This window comes from Bufo gargarizans, chromosome 5 (assembly GCF_014858855.1).
Source record: "Bufo gargarizans isolate SCDJY-AF-19 chromosome 5, ASM1485885v1, whole genome shotgun sequence".
Lineage (NCBI taxonomy): Eukaryota > Metazoa > Chordata > Amphibia > Anura > Bufonidae > Bufo > Bufo gargarizans.
This window is the reverse complement of record NC_058084.1, coordinates 189450087-189465928: the sequence shown is the minus strand read 5'-3', so window position 1 is coordinate 189465928 and position 15842 is coordinate 189450087. Positions and strand designations below refer to the sequence as shown.

General features: G+C 40.4%; 1 protein-coding gene across 5 annotated transcripts in view; it reads left to right on the top strand.

The window, feature by feature from the left end:
- ULK4 (unc-51 like kinase 4) overlaps nucleotides 1-15842 on the top strand; it is a 708846-nt gene that overhangs the window by 145509 nt on the left and 547495 nt on the right. For all 5 annotated transcript variants that reach the window (XM_044293413.1, XM_044293414.1, XM_044293410.1 and 2 more), the window contains exon 18: nucleotides 12252-12359. In XM_044293413.1, coding sequence (XP_044149348.1) covers nucleotides 12252-12359 — 108 coding nt within the window. The remainder of the gene's footprint in view (nucleotides 1-12251; nucleotides 12360-15842) is intronic.

Below are 15842 nucleotides of genomic sequence, written 5' to 3'. Positions count from 1 at the left end.
CAATTTTCCAGTACATATAAACAAAAGTCCAGAACCTATCTCTAAAAAAGTATTTTATTCCTAGGCAATTGCTAAAAGTTTATGGAATATAACCATTACACACACTCATCTAAAACTAAGAGCGGTAATGCTCGAAATACATTGTATGCAATGGAATTTTAACTATTACAGCACTGGTGTCTTGGGTTCTCTGGTTTCCTTCTACACTCCAAAATCATCCAGAGGTTAATTCAATTGAAAGGCCCACTCCTGACAGGAATTGATATAAATGATTATAATCTCGGCACAGTGCTGTGGAATGTGCAGTATAAATGAATAATAATGCTAGTGGCAGGTGATTGGTCTGTCAGCTTTCAAAGAGGTTGTCTTCTGGTGGACCTTTAGGGCCTCTTGTTGCTTCAGAACCTCAGCCCACAGGATACCTGGTACTCTGGTGGGCCACTCAGACCCTGCATTGGTTATCTTTACTACTGGGTATGATACTAATCAATTCATCAATCAAGTTGAGTTATTCAGCTGCAATGGGCCGTCTTCCATTGCCAAGCTCTCCCCTTTAGCTTGATTGACATATCACCTGGCCCTGACAGTCTCCTTTCAGCACCACTGTTTCAAGTAGTGGCACAAATGCTAAGGCTTTGCTTCCAATCCTGGAGCAGGACTTGTTCATGCACTGCTACTTGTAAGTGTAGCAGTGCATGCTTTGTTGATCCTCCAGTATCGGCAGCAGAGCGTCTCTGAGAACTACTCAGAGCAACATTGCAGGGTCGGGTAAGATGTCCGGCTCTGTCAATCAGAATGGAACTTCTTTGGCAGCGAGGACAGCCCTTTGCAGCTACACAATTCTGAAGAACGAATCAATTCGCTCATCAATACTTGCTACCATCTTGGTTTTCTATTTGGACTCTTATACATGTGAAATCTACCAACAAGATAGCAGAGTTGGTTTATGAAGTTCAGTTTATTTTAGTTATGGACTTTGGATTTGTGAAAGTAATCAATAAAACATTTTCATATGCACGTTATATGTGAGTAATTTGAAATGTCAGTCTTGTGAAATGCAGTCCACTTAACCTACTGTCTGTGCATTGCTCAAGGACGGCTTAATTTTTGTTAGAAGTTGTGACCTTTCAGTAGATTATCTGCTCAATACATTGAAGGGGAGGGAAACATCGATTTCAGAAGGTCATGTTTTATAGACACAAATCACGTGCATGGATTTGTTTCTGCACAGTGCTTAATAATGAAATGCTTGAGTAGAGTGAAGCTATACAAATAAAATTCAGTGATGTGTTGCTTGTAAGGTTTCTGTATGCAGGATTAGGAGAGCCTTCTGTATTTTAACTCTTTTACTTTATACGATTCACTAAACCTGAATTAATTCAGTTAATGCTCAGGGCAATGCCAAAAAGATAGACAAAAGTAAAAAGTACAGTTTTCTCTTGGAAGCAGTTTTGTGGGGGGGGGGGGGGGGATAAGATACAATTTCTAAATCTCCCTTTTTTATATTTAACACATTGATTTCTGATGTTAAAGGGGTATTTCTTACACAAAACTTGACTCCTAACATAACATTTTTCAATATACAGTATAGTAATGAAATATTTGTGATAGAAATCCTGTTTCCTTCATAATCACTCACTTACTGGCCCAATTATTTATGTTTATTGCTCGCTCCATTGGGTTACGACCTGTAGTTCTACTTCAGCCTGCTGGTCGAGCATGCTCAGTTCCAACATTAGACCTTTTCCAACATTGGAAGGTTGAGCGTGCTAATTTCCAGCAGTGTAAGTTGTATGAAGCTGTGCATGCTCACTTCTAGCACTAGGCGTTATAGGAGCCTGTAACGGGGAACTAATGTGAGAGGCTTAGCAGTGAGCTGCCAGCAAGCAATGGTTTAGATGTCCACCCCAACAATTGTATTACCTGATGAATGAGCGTTTCATTCGTTCATCAGGTAACCAGTGACACCTTTACACCAGCAGATTATTGCTAACTAGCGTTTGTCAAAATGCTCATTATTGCTAATCTGAACATTGGGCAGCCTAAAAGGGGGCTTTAGTCTCCTGGTATTCTTCTCAAATGATAAGCCTGCAAGATTATATAAACATGTCCTTGGACTATCCTTCATTCTCCTCTCCTGTTCCTGCCTATCAGTGTAAAGCAGCCCATACACCTAAGAGAACAGCTGTCTCTCCAGATCTTCCCACACATATGCATACATATGTAGTAACTGGGGAGAGGGAAAAAACACCCCAGGCAGTGGTTTATCTCCAATTGAAATTCAACATGCCTGATCTTGATCTCCCCCAACATCAGTGGTAAAGGGAGAGTTGGAGGTCCCTATACACATAAGATAGTCAGTTGAACATGCCAGAATATGTAGGTTCAACCAATATATATCGATGTGTATGGTGAGCTTAAAGGGGTTGTCCTTCTTTATCACCCCTTTTATATTTGCCCAGTACTACACTGTAACAAAATATAAAAGTGCATTCACCTGCTCCCCACCACTTGTTTCCAGCAGTGGAAGCCTAATCTGTACCCCTTTTGGTCTCCAAATGTACATGTCCAATGGAGTCACTTACGGTACGTTGCTACAGCCAGTCCCTGCCCTCAACAAGGACGTGCACCCGAGTGGCACATGACACAGCATGGGAATGTCACTACTGGGGACAGTTATTGGCTTCAGCACTGCACGTGATCCTTTGGAAAGTTTCCAGGCTAGGGACCATAAGTAGCATGGATAGGGCTCTTGGCAGTGGAATAGAACGGAAGTACAAGTCTGTGTACTTTTTCATTTTGTTACAACATATTACTCGCAAAGCTTAAAAGGGGTTTTAAAGCTGGGCAACCCCTTTAAGACACATCTCTGTATGCATCACCTCTTTACATTTGAAGGGGTATTCCCATCTTGGACATTGGGGGCATAGCACTAGGATATGCCCACAATGTCCGATAGGTCCCACCTCTAGGACCCACACCTGTACTTAGAACGTAGCTCACAAAATGCCGAAGGGCATACCGCACCTGTACGGCTGTCCTCCATTCATTCCTATGGGAGCGCTAAAAATAGCTGAGTGCTGGCTTGTCTATTTCCGCCGCGCTTGCACTGTGCTCTTCCCGTTCATTTCAATGGGACTTCTGAATATAGCCAGGTGCGCCACTTGGCTATTTTCGGCTCGCTCATAGGAATGAATAGAGGGCGGCCGCGCATGCGCTGTGCACCCTCAGGCACTTTACGGGCTCTGTTCTAAGTATAGGTGCAGGTACCAGAGGTAGAACCCGCACCTCCCAGACATTGTGGGCATATCCTAGCGATATGAGCCCAATGTTCAAGATGGGACTACTCCTTTGACAAAGCCGTCTATCCTGTATTTCCATCTGTTAATCAGGATTTGAAATTCTCTTTTATATTGGTAAAATTGAAATAATTTGCATCTGTCACAGGAGTGGGAGTCCTTAATTCTACCTGTTAACCATCTGCCTTTATTCCTCGTTAGTGCTGCTTGATGGCTATGTTATAAACAGATCTTTTTTCCTATAGTAAGCAATACATAATTTTTCTCATTTCTGGATCAGTTCATTAAATAGGCCTGTGTCTGCTTAAAATATTGGCAAACTTTGTAGAGTAAACTTTAAGGTACTAGCTAATAACCTTTGAGGCAATGTAGTCCTAGATCTGTGTAAGGTACTTCTGTCACCTCTAACTGCCCTTATAGGTCTTTAGCATCTTATTTGGGTAATCACAAGCTATAAATCATCATTTAGATTTTCATACCCACACCAAAACGAAAATAGGTCAGAATAGTTACACCTTGTCTGGAGGTTATAAGCCTCCTGGAATCCAGCTTTTTAGTTATTTTTATATATATATATTTTTTTTTTTTGAGTAGAGATGAACGAATTGCTAAAAATTTGATTCACTCAACCGATTCAATTCTGGTCCAAATTGACAAAAATTGTCTCCAATTGACCAGAAAATTTGTGCATTACACTCTGATGCCTCCTATGACTCAAATTTATTCTCTCTCTTGTTTCACCCTTTTTTCTAATGTATTAATATTTTTTTCCCTCATCTATTCCAAATTGTTAGAAGCCAGATATTCTTTTTTCACAAAGGTGCGCATTCAAGGATTGTGAGTGTAATAGATAATTTAGAGTCAATATTGAGATGTCTTGTACTTGTGGGTCAGCGGTTCCAGTTAGATAGTTTAAATTTAGGAGAGACGAGTAGTAATTAGATAACTATACCGTATGTGTATAATGAATCTGTAGGGTCTAGTATGGGGAGAGAGATTTTCTTTTTTCTTTTAATAATTGAATATTGAATTTGTAGGCAGGTTGAAGTAAACAGTAATGTAATTACATAAGGCGCCGTTGTGGAGCATCTAGTGAGACAAACTGTATATCAATCCTTTAACAGACGGCAAGCGTTAAATATTTCTTCATGAAATGCTAGGACAAAATGAATGGAAGATGTGGTGCATATTCATTACATACAACTGTCCTTGCTACGGTGTTGTCTTCATACCTTTAGTCGTGTTCCAAATCAGTATGAATAAAGTATGCCACAGGCATTTTGGGATTCTCCCAAATCCTGCTGGACCCAAAGAGGTATGCAGTTTTGTGGATTCAATAAAATCCATCAAATCTACCTCAGCTGACTGAATATTTTAACGACGGTTCTGCAGCACATGGATACAATCTTATAAAACATTTCTCAGGAGGGTTTTTAAATATTTAGTGATATTTACTCAGATGCCAATGCTCTAAATATTGCATGAGTGTTTCTGCCTGCATGATCTTCCCACAATAAATATTCAGATGAATTTGTAAAAGCAATTATATATGTTTGTTTAAATACCTCCAGAACAGAACACCAGTCTATGCTGACCAAATAATGTATAAGCACCTCATAAATTGACAGGTTTACTTTTTCTCTCAGCATTTGCATGTAGCGGACATTTAAAGTTCTTGTATGCTTTGTGATAGCACGATTCGTGTATGGTTCATTATAAGTTAAATCGATCACTGCAAATGGTGCACCACACTAGTATGCAACTGACAGTACAAGGCTAAACCCTCACACTGATGTAAAAAAATGAGATTTTAGCCATTATAATCCTGTTAGGAACATATCGGAGCCCGCACACCTCGCCAAGGTATCTCAGTGTAGCGCAGGACCTACCTCTAACCTACCTATAGTGTGTGAACACTGTCCGATAGGTGCCAAGGTCCGACTCACAGCCAAACTCCCACATACCTCCAAATTAAGATCACTCATGTAATGGGAGGGGGGAGGAGGCTTGCGAGCCCCACCTATAGCAGGTCATGTGACACAGGCTACCAGGTGCGCTAGAATGTTACTAACGATAAGTGTCCGCACATTCAATACATATCAAGAAAAATCACAGAATAGAGTGGTATTACTGGGAGGAAATGCTCAAACTCCAAATACTTTAGCGTGTTTATAACCGGGGGAGCAGATCCTCTACGTGTGTAGGACATGAATAGGACATGTTCTATTTTTTTTTGTGGAAACTGAAGCACGGAGGCGGAAGTGCGGATCCGCAAATGCGGATGCAGACAGCACATTCCGGGCCCATTGAGAATGAATGGGTCTGCACCCGTTCCCAACAAAAGTTGTCTCCAGGAAGACTGGAAAGAAAAATGAAAATGCAAAAACAAAAAAAATAGTATCCTAAGGGTTAAAACTGTTGTATTTTTACATCTTTGCAGTATAGCAACACAGATTCAAGATTTTATGAAAACTCTTATCTACTATGAGCTGTGTACTAAATGGATGTTTCATGTTCGCATGACTTTTTCTGGTCACTGAAGTAGTCTTAATCTTCTGTATGGAAGTGAACTTTATTTCTACTAAATGGTCACAAGGAGGCTAGTCCCAGTGGATATAATGCCTATTGTCTATACCAGGCATGCTCAATCTGCGGCCCTTCAGCTGTTGCAAAACTACAACTCCCAGCATGCCCGAACAGCCAAGGCTACTTTCACACTGGCGTTTCTGGGTCCGCTTGTGAGATCCGTTTTTTAAAGGCTCTCACAAGCGGCCCAAAACGGATCAGTTCAGCCCCAATGCATTCTGAATGGATAAGGATCCGTTCAGAATGCATCAGTTTGGCTCCCTTCCGCCTCCATTCCGCTCTGGAGGCGGACACCAAAATGCCGCTTGCAGCGTTTTGGTGTCCGCCTGGCGATGGGGAGCCAAACAGATCCGTCCTGACTTACAATGTAAGTCAATCGGGACTGATCCGTTTTCTGGTGCAATTGAAAACGGATACGTCCCCCATTGACTTTTAATGTAAGCCAGGACGGATCCGTTTGACTTACACTTAGACTTAGGCCCCTGCACACGAACGTGTGCACCCCGTTGCCGTATTGCAGACCGCATTTGCGGATCCGCAATACACGGGTGCCATTCCGTGGGCATTCCGCTTAATGGATGCAGGACCCATTCACTTTAATGGGTCCGCAAATGCGGAATGGTGCGAAACGGAATCCTACGGAAGCACTACGGAGTGCTTCCGTGGGGTTTTGTCCCGTACTCCCGTTCCGCAAAAAGATAGAACATGTCCTATCTTTTTGCAGAACGGCCGGATCGCGGACCCATTCAAGTGAATGGGTCCGCGATCCGCTGTGGCTGCCCCACGGACTGTGTACGTGCATTGCGGCCCGTGTTTTGCGGGCCGCAGCACGACCACAGGGTGCACATGTTCGTGTGCAGGGGGCCTTAGACTTTTTTTTAAAAGAGTAATGCAAACGAATCCGTTGTGAACCGATACCAGCGTTGGCATTATAGGTGCGGATCCGTTTGTGCAGATACGGATGAAAGTAGCCCTACAGCTATCAGCCTACAGCAGGGCATTGTGGGAGTTGTAGTTTTTCAACAGCTGGAGGGCCCCAGGTTGAGCATGCCTGGTCCATACTGTACTCGCCATACAGCAGCAGCCCACACATGAAGGGGTTAACTGCTTAATGGAGTTGGACACTTTCTGGCTACTGTTGAGATATGTGTATATGAACTACTCACAAAAAGTAAGGGATATTTGGATTTCAGGTGAAATTTATGGAAAATGTAAAAAGTTCACGCTACACTGATATTATATCATAAAAGTATAGCATTTAAGTAGAAGCATGCAATGATGATTTCCTCATCTCAAACTATTTATTGAAACAAAAGCCAACCGTGGTGGCTATATCCCCACAAAAATGACCATGTCTCAATAACTTGTCATGTGGCTTTGAGCATCAATTACAGCTTGACAACAACGTCTCATGCTGTTCACAAGTCAACTTATTTACTGCTGAGGCATGGCACCCCACTCTTCTTGAAGGGTATCCCTCAGGTCATTGATGTTAGGGGGTACAGAGTTACGAGCCTCTGCATGGGGACTCATATGATCCCATAGGTTTTCAATAGGATTCAGGTCTGGAGAAAGTGCAGGCCATTCCATTTGAGGTACCCCAGTCTCCAGCACCCGATCTTGATGAGTTGGTGCATTGTCGTTCATGAAGATGAAATTAGGCCTGTGTTGTTCATGCAGAGGCACAAGGACTGAATTAATGATGTTATTCAAGCAGTATGGGCTTGTCACTGTACCATTCACAAAGTGTAGGGCAGTTCTGTATTGACTAGACACACATGCCACACTGTAACATCACCAAAGACTCGTCTGTTGACAACAGTGGCTGATGCATAGTGCTCTCCTTGATGTCTCCAACATTGTTTGCGGCCATCATTTCTACTCAGCATGATTTTACTTTCATCAGTGAACAGCACTAAGGCCCACTGGTCCCTCGTCTAGCGTAGATGCTCCCTGGCCCATGCAGGACAATGACACTCTAAGCTCAGTTGCCACTTCCATCTGAGATCATCCTGTTTGAAGCTTCGCAATGTTGAGGTACTGTTGATCAATTGTTAGGTGTCGTCTTGGTCTCATGATGTCTAAATGCGAACAGCATGATGAGGAGGACTGTTTAAATACCAATTCTAATTGAACTCGGAAATTTTTTGGGCAATTCATGAATCAAAGATCTGAATTTTGCCATTAAGCTCCTTGTTAGAGAACACCAAGTTGCAAAAAGTACTGAAACACTGAACAGTTGGACATGTGCATTCAAAAGTTTAGAGAAGGTCACATTAAGTTTACCTGTAAAGGTTACAGTGCATTGTTGGTTCATCCTGAAATTTTACCCACAAGCCAAATATCCCTTACTTTTTGTGAGTAGTGTAAGATGATCCATTCTCATTTACGGTACTAATACAGCCTTTGTTGATAGTCGGTGCCATTTTCTATATTTCATCATCTTTGCCTCCTTGTTGGCCAAGTCTTTTGTGCTGTCCAAATGGAGGTTCTGTCCATAAATTGGCTGCTGATGGAGGGTCATGTGACCAGGCAAATCACTGAGCCTCTTCCATTAAAATACACCACACCTGCCATCTGCACTTGGACTGGTAGATGTTTAGGGCCAGTGGAGTGCATTTGAATGGAGGACGCTGAGTTATATGTCTTGTCACATGACCCTCCATCAGCTTACTTTTATGGACACCAATGGGACATGACTATTAAAGGGAGTCTTTCACTGAATATGACCATTACAGACCACTCAGATCAGGTTCTCCATTACTTTCCCCAGCTTACTATGGTACCTTTCATATTGCAGTCCATCGCTGATTTGCTCCAAAAAACACTTTAATGCCATATGGTAATTAGGTTCCGAAGGTGCCCAGGGGCGGCGTTCATGCGGCCGGTGCCCAGGCCCCTCTGCGCTTTGCTTACCAAACCCCTCCTCTTGCACCCACCTGGCCCGCCCTTGTTTAATTTGATTACCTCCTCCTCTCTCTGAAATCCCGCGTCCTCGCCGCTCCACACATTCCCCGCGCGTGCGCACTGCATTGCTCATTATGGGCAGAGGAACAGGGACTTTAAATGCGCATGTGCCATGCGTGCGATCCAGCCGGCGGAGGCACGGGATTTCAGATGGAGAGGAGGAGGTAATCAGATTAAACAAGGGCGGGCCAGAGGGGTGAAAGAGGAGGGGTTTGATGAGCAAAGCGTCCAGGGGCCTGGGCACCGGCCGGAAGAACGCCGCCCCTGGGCACCTTCAGAACCTAATTACCATATGGTACAAAAGTGTTTTTTGGAGCAAATCAGCGATGGAGTGCAATATGAAAGGTACCATAGTAAGCTGGGGAAAGTAATGGAGAACCTGATCTGAGTGGTCTGTAATGGTCATATTCGGTGAAAGACTCCCTTTAACTATAACAAACAGCAGAGAATATCAACAAATACTATATTAGTAAGTGCCATATAGTCATCTTACACATTGGTCAACAGGAGGTAGAAAGTGGCCAACCCCTTTAACACTCATAACTCTTGTAGTGTAACTACAGACAGCAAAAAGAAAGCCTATATAATCCATGGGGGTCATGAAGTCAAAAACAATCCTGATGCAGGATTAGCTGCTGCTTTTTCCATCTCAGGCTTGTTATGACCTTGTGTTTTGACATTTGGATTTTAATTTCTTTCTTGGACAAATCTTGTACATCTTGGGAATATATTCAGTCATTGAACATCCTAATCCCATTGTCTAATGTGCAAGAATTTTGAGTAGTTTGAACTCTTTTATTGAAAGCACTGCCCCATTCACTCTGTAAGAATCATATCAGATGAAGTGTTGTTTAATATAATGTTTTACAGTAATAATATTTTAACCTTATAGAGCAAGTTATGGATCATTGCTTGGGGATGGTCGTTGACAATTTTACAGTTCAACAAAATTTGGTTTAAATGTTAATAATTGTGGCATATTTTAGGAAGATACCGTATTTCAATCTTTTTCTTAAACTTTTCTTAAATGTAAATTTGTATCATATCTCACATAATATTTTGCGCTCATATTTAGTCGAGCTTTTATCCTTTAGTTTGTTCATCCAAGAATGGAACAATGTTCAAGTTTATGAAAATTATGCAAAACTGGACTGATGGGGGCTAAAAATAAAATTAGGAAAAAAGTCAAACAAATAAAAATACGTTTTTGTGTTTTTTTTTTATTATAAACTCAAATCACTCCATTCCCAATCACCCTAAAGTGCCCAAACTATCAAAACATAAAAGCATTGTAGAATTATTATAAAAGCAATATAGTAAACATTATAACGGGGGAAAAAAAAGAATAATTGTTTTTTTTTGCTTGCTATGCCTCCCAAAATAAAATTTAATAAAAAGTGTTTAAAAAGTCTTACATACCCCAAAATTGTATCAATAAAAATTACAAATTGCCCTGCAAAAAAAAAAAAAAAGCCCTCATGCAACTTTGTGGACAGAAATAAAAAAAAATCTGAAAACATTCTGACACCCATAACTTTTTTTTAAGCATTCCTAACAAAAACTATAGAAATTTGGTATTGCTGTAATCCTACCGACCCATAATTCATCATTTTTACTGCAGTTATTCGTAAATTGAAAACCCATAAAATAGTAGCGGAAATGCATTTTTTCCGACTTCCACCAAATTAATAATTTTATCAGCTCCCCAATACATTGTATGGAATATTGAATGATGTCATTAGCAATTACAATTTGTTCCACAAAGAAATAAGCCCTCATACAGTTATGTGAATAGAAATTTAAAACGTTATGGCCCTTAGAAGGCAGGGAGTTAAAAATAAGATTGTGTAAAACAGAGTAGATTGTGTAAAACAGACAACCCCATTCACCTTTAAAGTAAATTAGCGTTCATACCTACAGTAAGTGAATGTCTACATGTTAAAGTGGTTCTCTAACTAAATTTATATTTAGGAAGTTGCCAGGTTGCTATACCTCTTTTCTCTGTCAGCAGAGTACATTTCAGACTTTAATATAGTAGTTTCATCAGGACAACTCTTCTAAATACAGAAATGCTGGTCTGACATGTAAAACCCCTAGCAACCATAATGTGGACAGGGTATACACTCTTCTCCTTAAACCAGCGTTCTCCAGCCTGTGCCTCTCAGGCTGTTGCAAAACTATAGGTCCCATTATGCCTTCACTTCCACAGGCTGTCAAGACGTCATGGGAGTTGTAGTTCTGCAACAACCAGAGGGGAACCCTAGCTTATGGGAAGAGGACAACCCATTTAAGCGAAACAACTTTGTTATGTTGAGACAGACTGGATGTTAAGAGGGTTGGCCCAACAAACAACAGTTATAACCTATCCACAATGATCACTGGGTGTCTGGCTGCTGGTTCCCCCACCACTGATTTGATTGGAAATTCCAGGGTTCCCATGTGTCAACTGAGCAGTGCTGTCTGTGTGTGATCACTGCCTTATTAGCCAATTATGGAACTACTGAGTACTGCACTCAGCTATCTCCATTAATCCCATAGAAGTGAATGGAGCAATGGTCACATATGTGCATCAAGTTCCATTCACTCAAGGGTCTCTGACACCCTTGCTGTTGTGATTGCTGGACCTCCCAGTGGTCAGATTCACAGCAGTCACGCATTTATCTTCTATCCTGCGGATAGGATTTGAATGTTGTTTGTGGGCCAATCCCTTGTGCTACATAAGGAACATTCTAAGCAACAACAAAAAATCACAGTCCAACTGTTTGGAGGATCAATACAGTTCATGAACGAGATGTGTCAGAAAATGCAGGTATAAATACAGGCTCTACCATAGGTATATGGTATAAATATCTTTCTTAAAACCCTCCCGCATGCAGACTTTTCAATAGTACTTATGACTAGTGTTGTGCTTAGCAGTTTTGACTGAATGAAGTGCTTTGTTTTTTTGCAATTTCCCTAAGATTTGCATGGTCTTGTCTTGGGATTAATTGGCTGGAACGTCCACTCCTAGGAAGATTGTCAACTGTCTTGAATGTATTCCCCTTGTGAATAATCTTTCTCACTGTAGCATGATGGACTTCAAATTGTTTGGAAATGTCTTTATAACCCTTCCCAGATTGATGGGCAGCAACAATTGGGTCTCTCAGATTGTTGCTGATGTCTTACCTCCTTTGCTTTGTGTTAACACACTAAAGAATGCTCCAGACCAGCAAACTGCCAAAAACCTCCAACATGCAGACCTTTGACTAATGCCCATGACTATCATTGTAGCACTTTTATTACACTTGTTTTATTTCATTTGTATACATTCCCGTTATAATTTTTATTTATGCCTTTATGAACACTGTAGTCTTTAAATGATGCTTTTTTTTCTTATGCAAACTTTTAATGTTTCTGCAGGCACTCACCTTGCTGACTGAGCTGATTAGAGACAATTTCAGAAACAGCAAGTTAAAACAATGCCTCTTACCGACTCTTGGAGAACTTATTTATACCATTGCTGTTCAAGTAAGTTCTATATATGCTAGAAGCAATAGTATTATATATTTACTATATGAAGTATTTTATATCACATTTATGTCAAACATATGTACACAGTTATAGATAAAAACATAAGAGATGCACATTGCAAAACATTCACACAAACCTTACTAAAATAGTGCTAGTATATAAATCATAATGCTCTGGGGACATCAAGACTAATTTTATTTGTTGGTCAACTTTTTACATTTGGCATGTGCAACAGGAAAGTATTATTGGACAAGACCAAGAATGGGCAACTTGTATCCATTCAAAATTAAAGTGTACCTGTGCTTTTAAAGTACTTTTTAAAGTATGTCTAAATGAAATATAAAAATGTTTTGATTGTTTCCTACTTTTTTTAAGTTGAAAAGGCTAAAGTCCTGTGCTGATTAATTTCTTAATGTATCTTTATATTGGATAGAGCGCTGTTTTTCTTACATAAAGTTCTAAATCTCCCAAAGTACATGGCTTTAATAAAAAAACTGCCTGCCTTCAGCCACCTTTACAATGTGCATAGAATCGTTATACAAACTGCTGTAGTGTTTCCAAACCATGGTTCCCAGAACTCTGGAGTTTCTAGTGTCCTGATCAGTGGATTCCAGAACACAGCAACCGCAAGACTCTTACAATAGGGAAGGTAAACTGATTTCAGCCTGCTCGAGGATGGTTTGGAAGGCAGAAAATATATGTCTCGAAAAGCTGAAATAATGATATACAATCATAAGAAAAACAAAGTACACCCACTTGGAATACTATGGTTTTATATCATATATGAGGACATTAATAAACAAACATCTTGTTCTTAGAAGGTCTAAAAAATGAGGTAAATACAACCTCACACAACAAATTCCACCGTGTCATTGTTTATTCAACAAAATTGAAGCCAAATTTGAAAAGCCATGTATTTCCTCCCTGGCATTGTGTAACATGCACCTGAATGCTCTAGACCAGCAAACTGCCAAAACATCTGCTTTTATAGAGGTGGTCACACTTACTGATGATCAATGAATCAAGGACATTTGACTGCTATTTACCATGTTAATTTATTTGGAAATAGTCAGGTTGTACTTAGTTTTTCACACATGGGTTCTGCATTTTGGATATATTTTTGTGGAATAAATAATGAAATGCCGATATCTGTTATGTGTTGTTGCACATCTGAGATTGTATTTTCTTAATTTTAACCTCCTCCCGACCGCCTAACGCAGGGATGCGTCCTCCGGGCAGCCGGGTTATTCCTCCTTGACGCATCGATGAGCCGAGATTTCGCGTGAACGCGCGCGTTTACAGCAACGCGCAGCTAAGAAGTTGATCTACAGCCTGCCAGCAGCGATCATTCGCTGGCAGGCTGTAGATGCGATTTTATTTAACCCCAAAAAGGTATATTAGATGCTGTTTTGTTAACAGCGTCTAATATACCTGCTACCTGATCCTCTGGTGGTCCAATTTGCTTGGATAGACCACCAGAGGACACAGGCAGCTTTGTAAGTAGCACCAATCACCACACTACACTACACCCCCCTGTCACTTATTAACCCCTTATTAACCCCTGATCACCCCATATAGACTCCTTGATCACCCCCCTGTTATTGATCACCCCCCTGCAAGGCTCTATACAGACATCCGTATGTGTTTCACGGATCCGCAAAACACGGACACCGGCAATGTGCTTTCCGCATTTTGCGGATCCGCACATTGCCAGAACTATATAGAAAATGCCTTTTCTTGTCCACAATTGCAGACAAGAATAGGACATGTTCTATAGGCTCTACAAAAAACGTAGATCAGGCCTGATTTTGTGCGCACACTTGCGTTCAGTCCGCCCCACCACAGTGACAGAAATTGTTTTTTTTCTGTTTACTGCAAAAACACTGTAAAATCGCTGCAGCGCTATAAAGATCACTTTTGAGGGGCATGGCGAGTTCATCAAGATTTATTCATTTTTTGGCACAAGTTAGCGGAAATTGATTTTTGTTTTTTGTTTTTTCTTACAAAGTCTCATATTCCACTAACTTGTGACAAAAAATAAAATCTTACATGAACTCACCATACCCCTCACGGATTCCAAATGGGTAAAAATGCCCTTTGAAATCCTAAAGGTACTCATTGGAATTTGGGCCCCTTTGTGCACCTAGGCTGTATCGCCGTACTCGGAAGAAGTAGGGCAATGTGTTTTGGGGTGTATTTGTACATATACCCATGCTGGGTGAGAGAAATATCTCTGTAAATTGACAACTTTGTATAAAAAAATGTAAAAAGTTGTCATTTACAGAGATATTTATCTCACACTGCATGGGTATATGTAAAAATACACCCCAAAACACATTGCCCTACTTCTCCTGAGTACGGCGATACCACATGTGTGACACTTTTTTGCAGCCTAGGTGTGCAAAGGGAACCAAATTCCAATACGTACTTTTAGGATTTCACAGGGCATTTTTATGCATTTGGATTCTAAACTACTTCTCACGCTTTAGGGCCCCTAAAATGCAAGGGCAGTATAAATACCCCACAAGTGACCCCATTTTAGAAAGAAGACACCCCAAGGTATTCCGTGAGGGGTATGGTGAGTTCATGTAAAATTTTATTTTTTGTCACAAGTTAGTGGAATATGAGACTTTGTAAGAAAAAAATAAAATAAATTTCCGCTAACTTGTGACAAAAAATAAAAACTTCCATGAACTCACTATGCCCATCAGCGAATACCTTAGGTTGTCTACTTTCCGAAAATGTGTGGGGTGTTTCTACTGTCTGGGCATTGTAGAACCTCAGGAAACATGACAGGTGCTCAGAAAGTCAAAGTGCGTAAATTAATTTTTTTGCACCATATTTTGTAAACGCTATAACTTTTACCCAAACCAATAAATATACACTTATTGCTTTTTTTTTTTTATCAAAGACATGTAGAACAATAAATTTAGAGAAAAATGTATATAGAAATGTAGTTTTATTTGAAAAATTTTACAACAGAAAGTGAAAAATGTTATTTTTTTGCAAAATTTTTTGATTAATATGAAAAAAGTAAAAATGTCAGTAGCAATGAAATACCACCAAAAGAAAGCTCTATTAGTGAGAAGAAAAGGAGGTAAAATTCATTTGGGTGGTAAGTTGTATGACCGAGCAATAAACCGTGATAGTAGTGTAGTGCAGAATTGTAAAAAGTGGTCTGGTCATTAAGGAGGTTTAAGCTAGGGGGGCTGAGGTGGTTAAGAACTTCTGGGACCAGATTTTTTTATTATTATTATTATTATCGTGTCCTGGTATGTAAAGCTATAGAATTCAAAGAGGGTGCACATTGTTTTTGTCGATTTGCATAAAACTTTGTTCCAATAACTTCATTAAAAAAAATTCCCGAACTCGGGTTCGGTTCCAAGATACCACTTGGAACCGAACCTGAGTTCAGGAAATGTTTTTTTACAGTAAAAATGTATTTATGAAGTTATTACGCGAAGTCTCGCAAAGCAATAA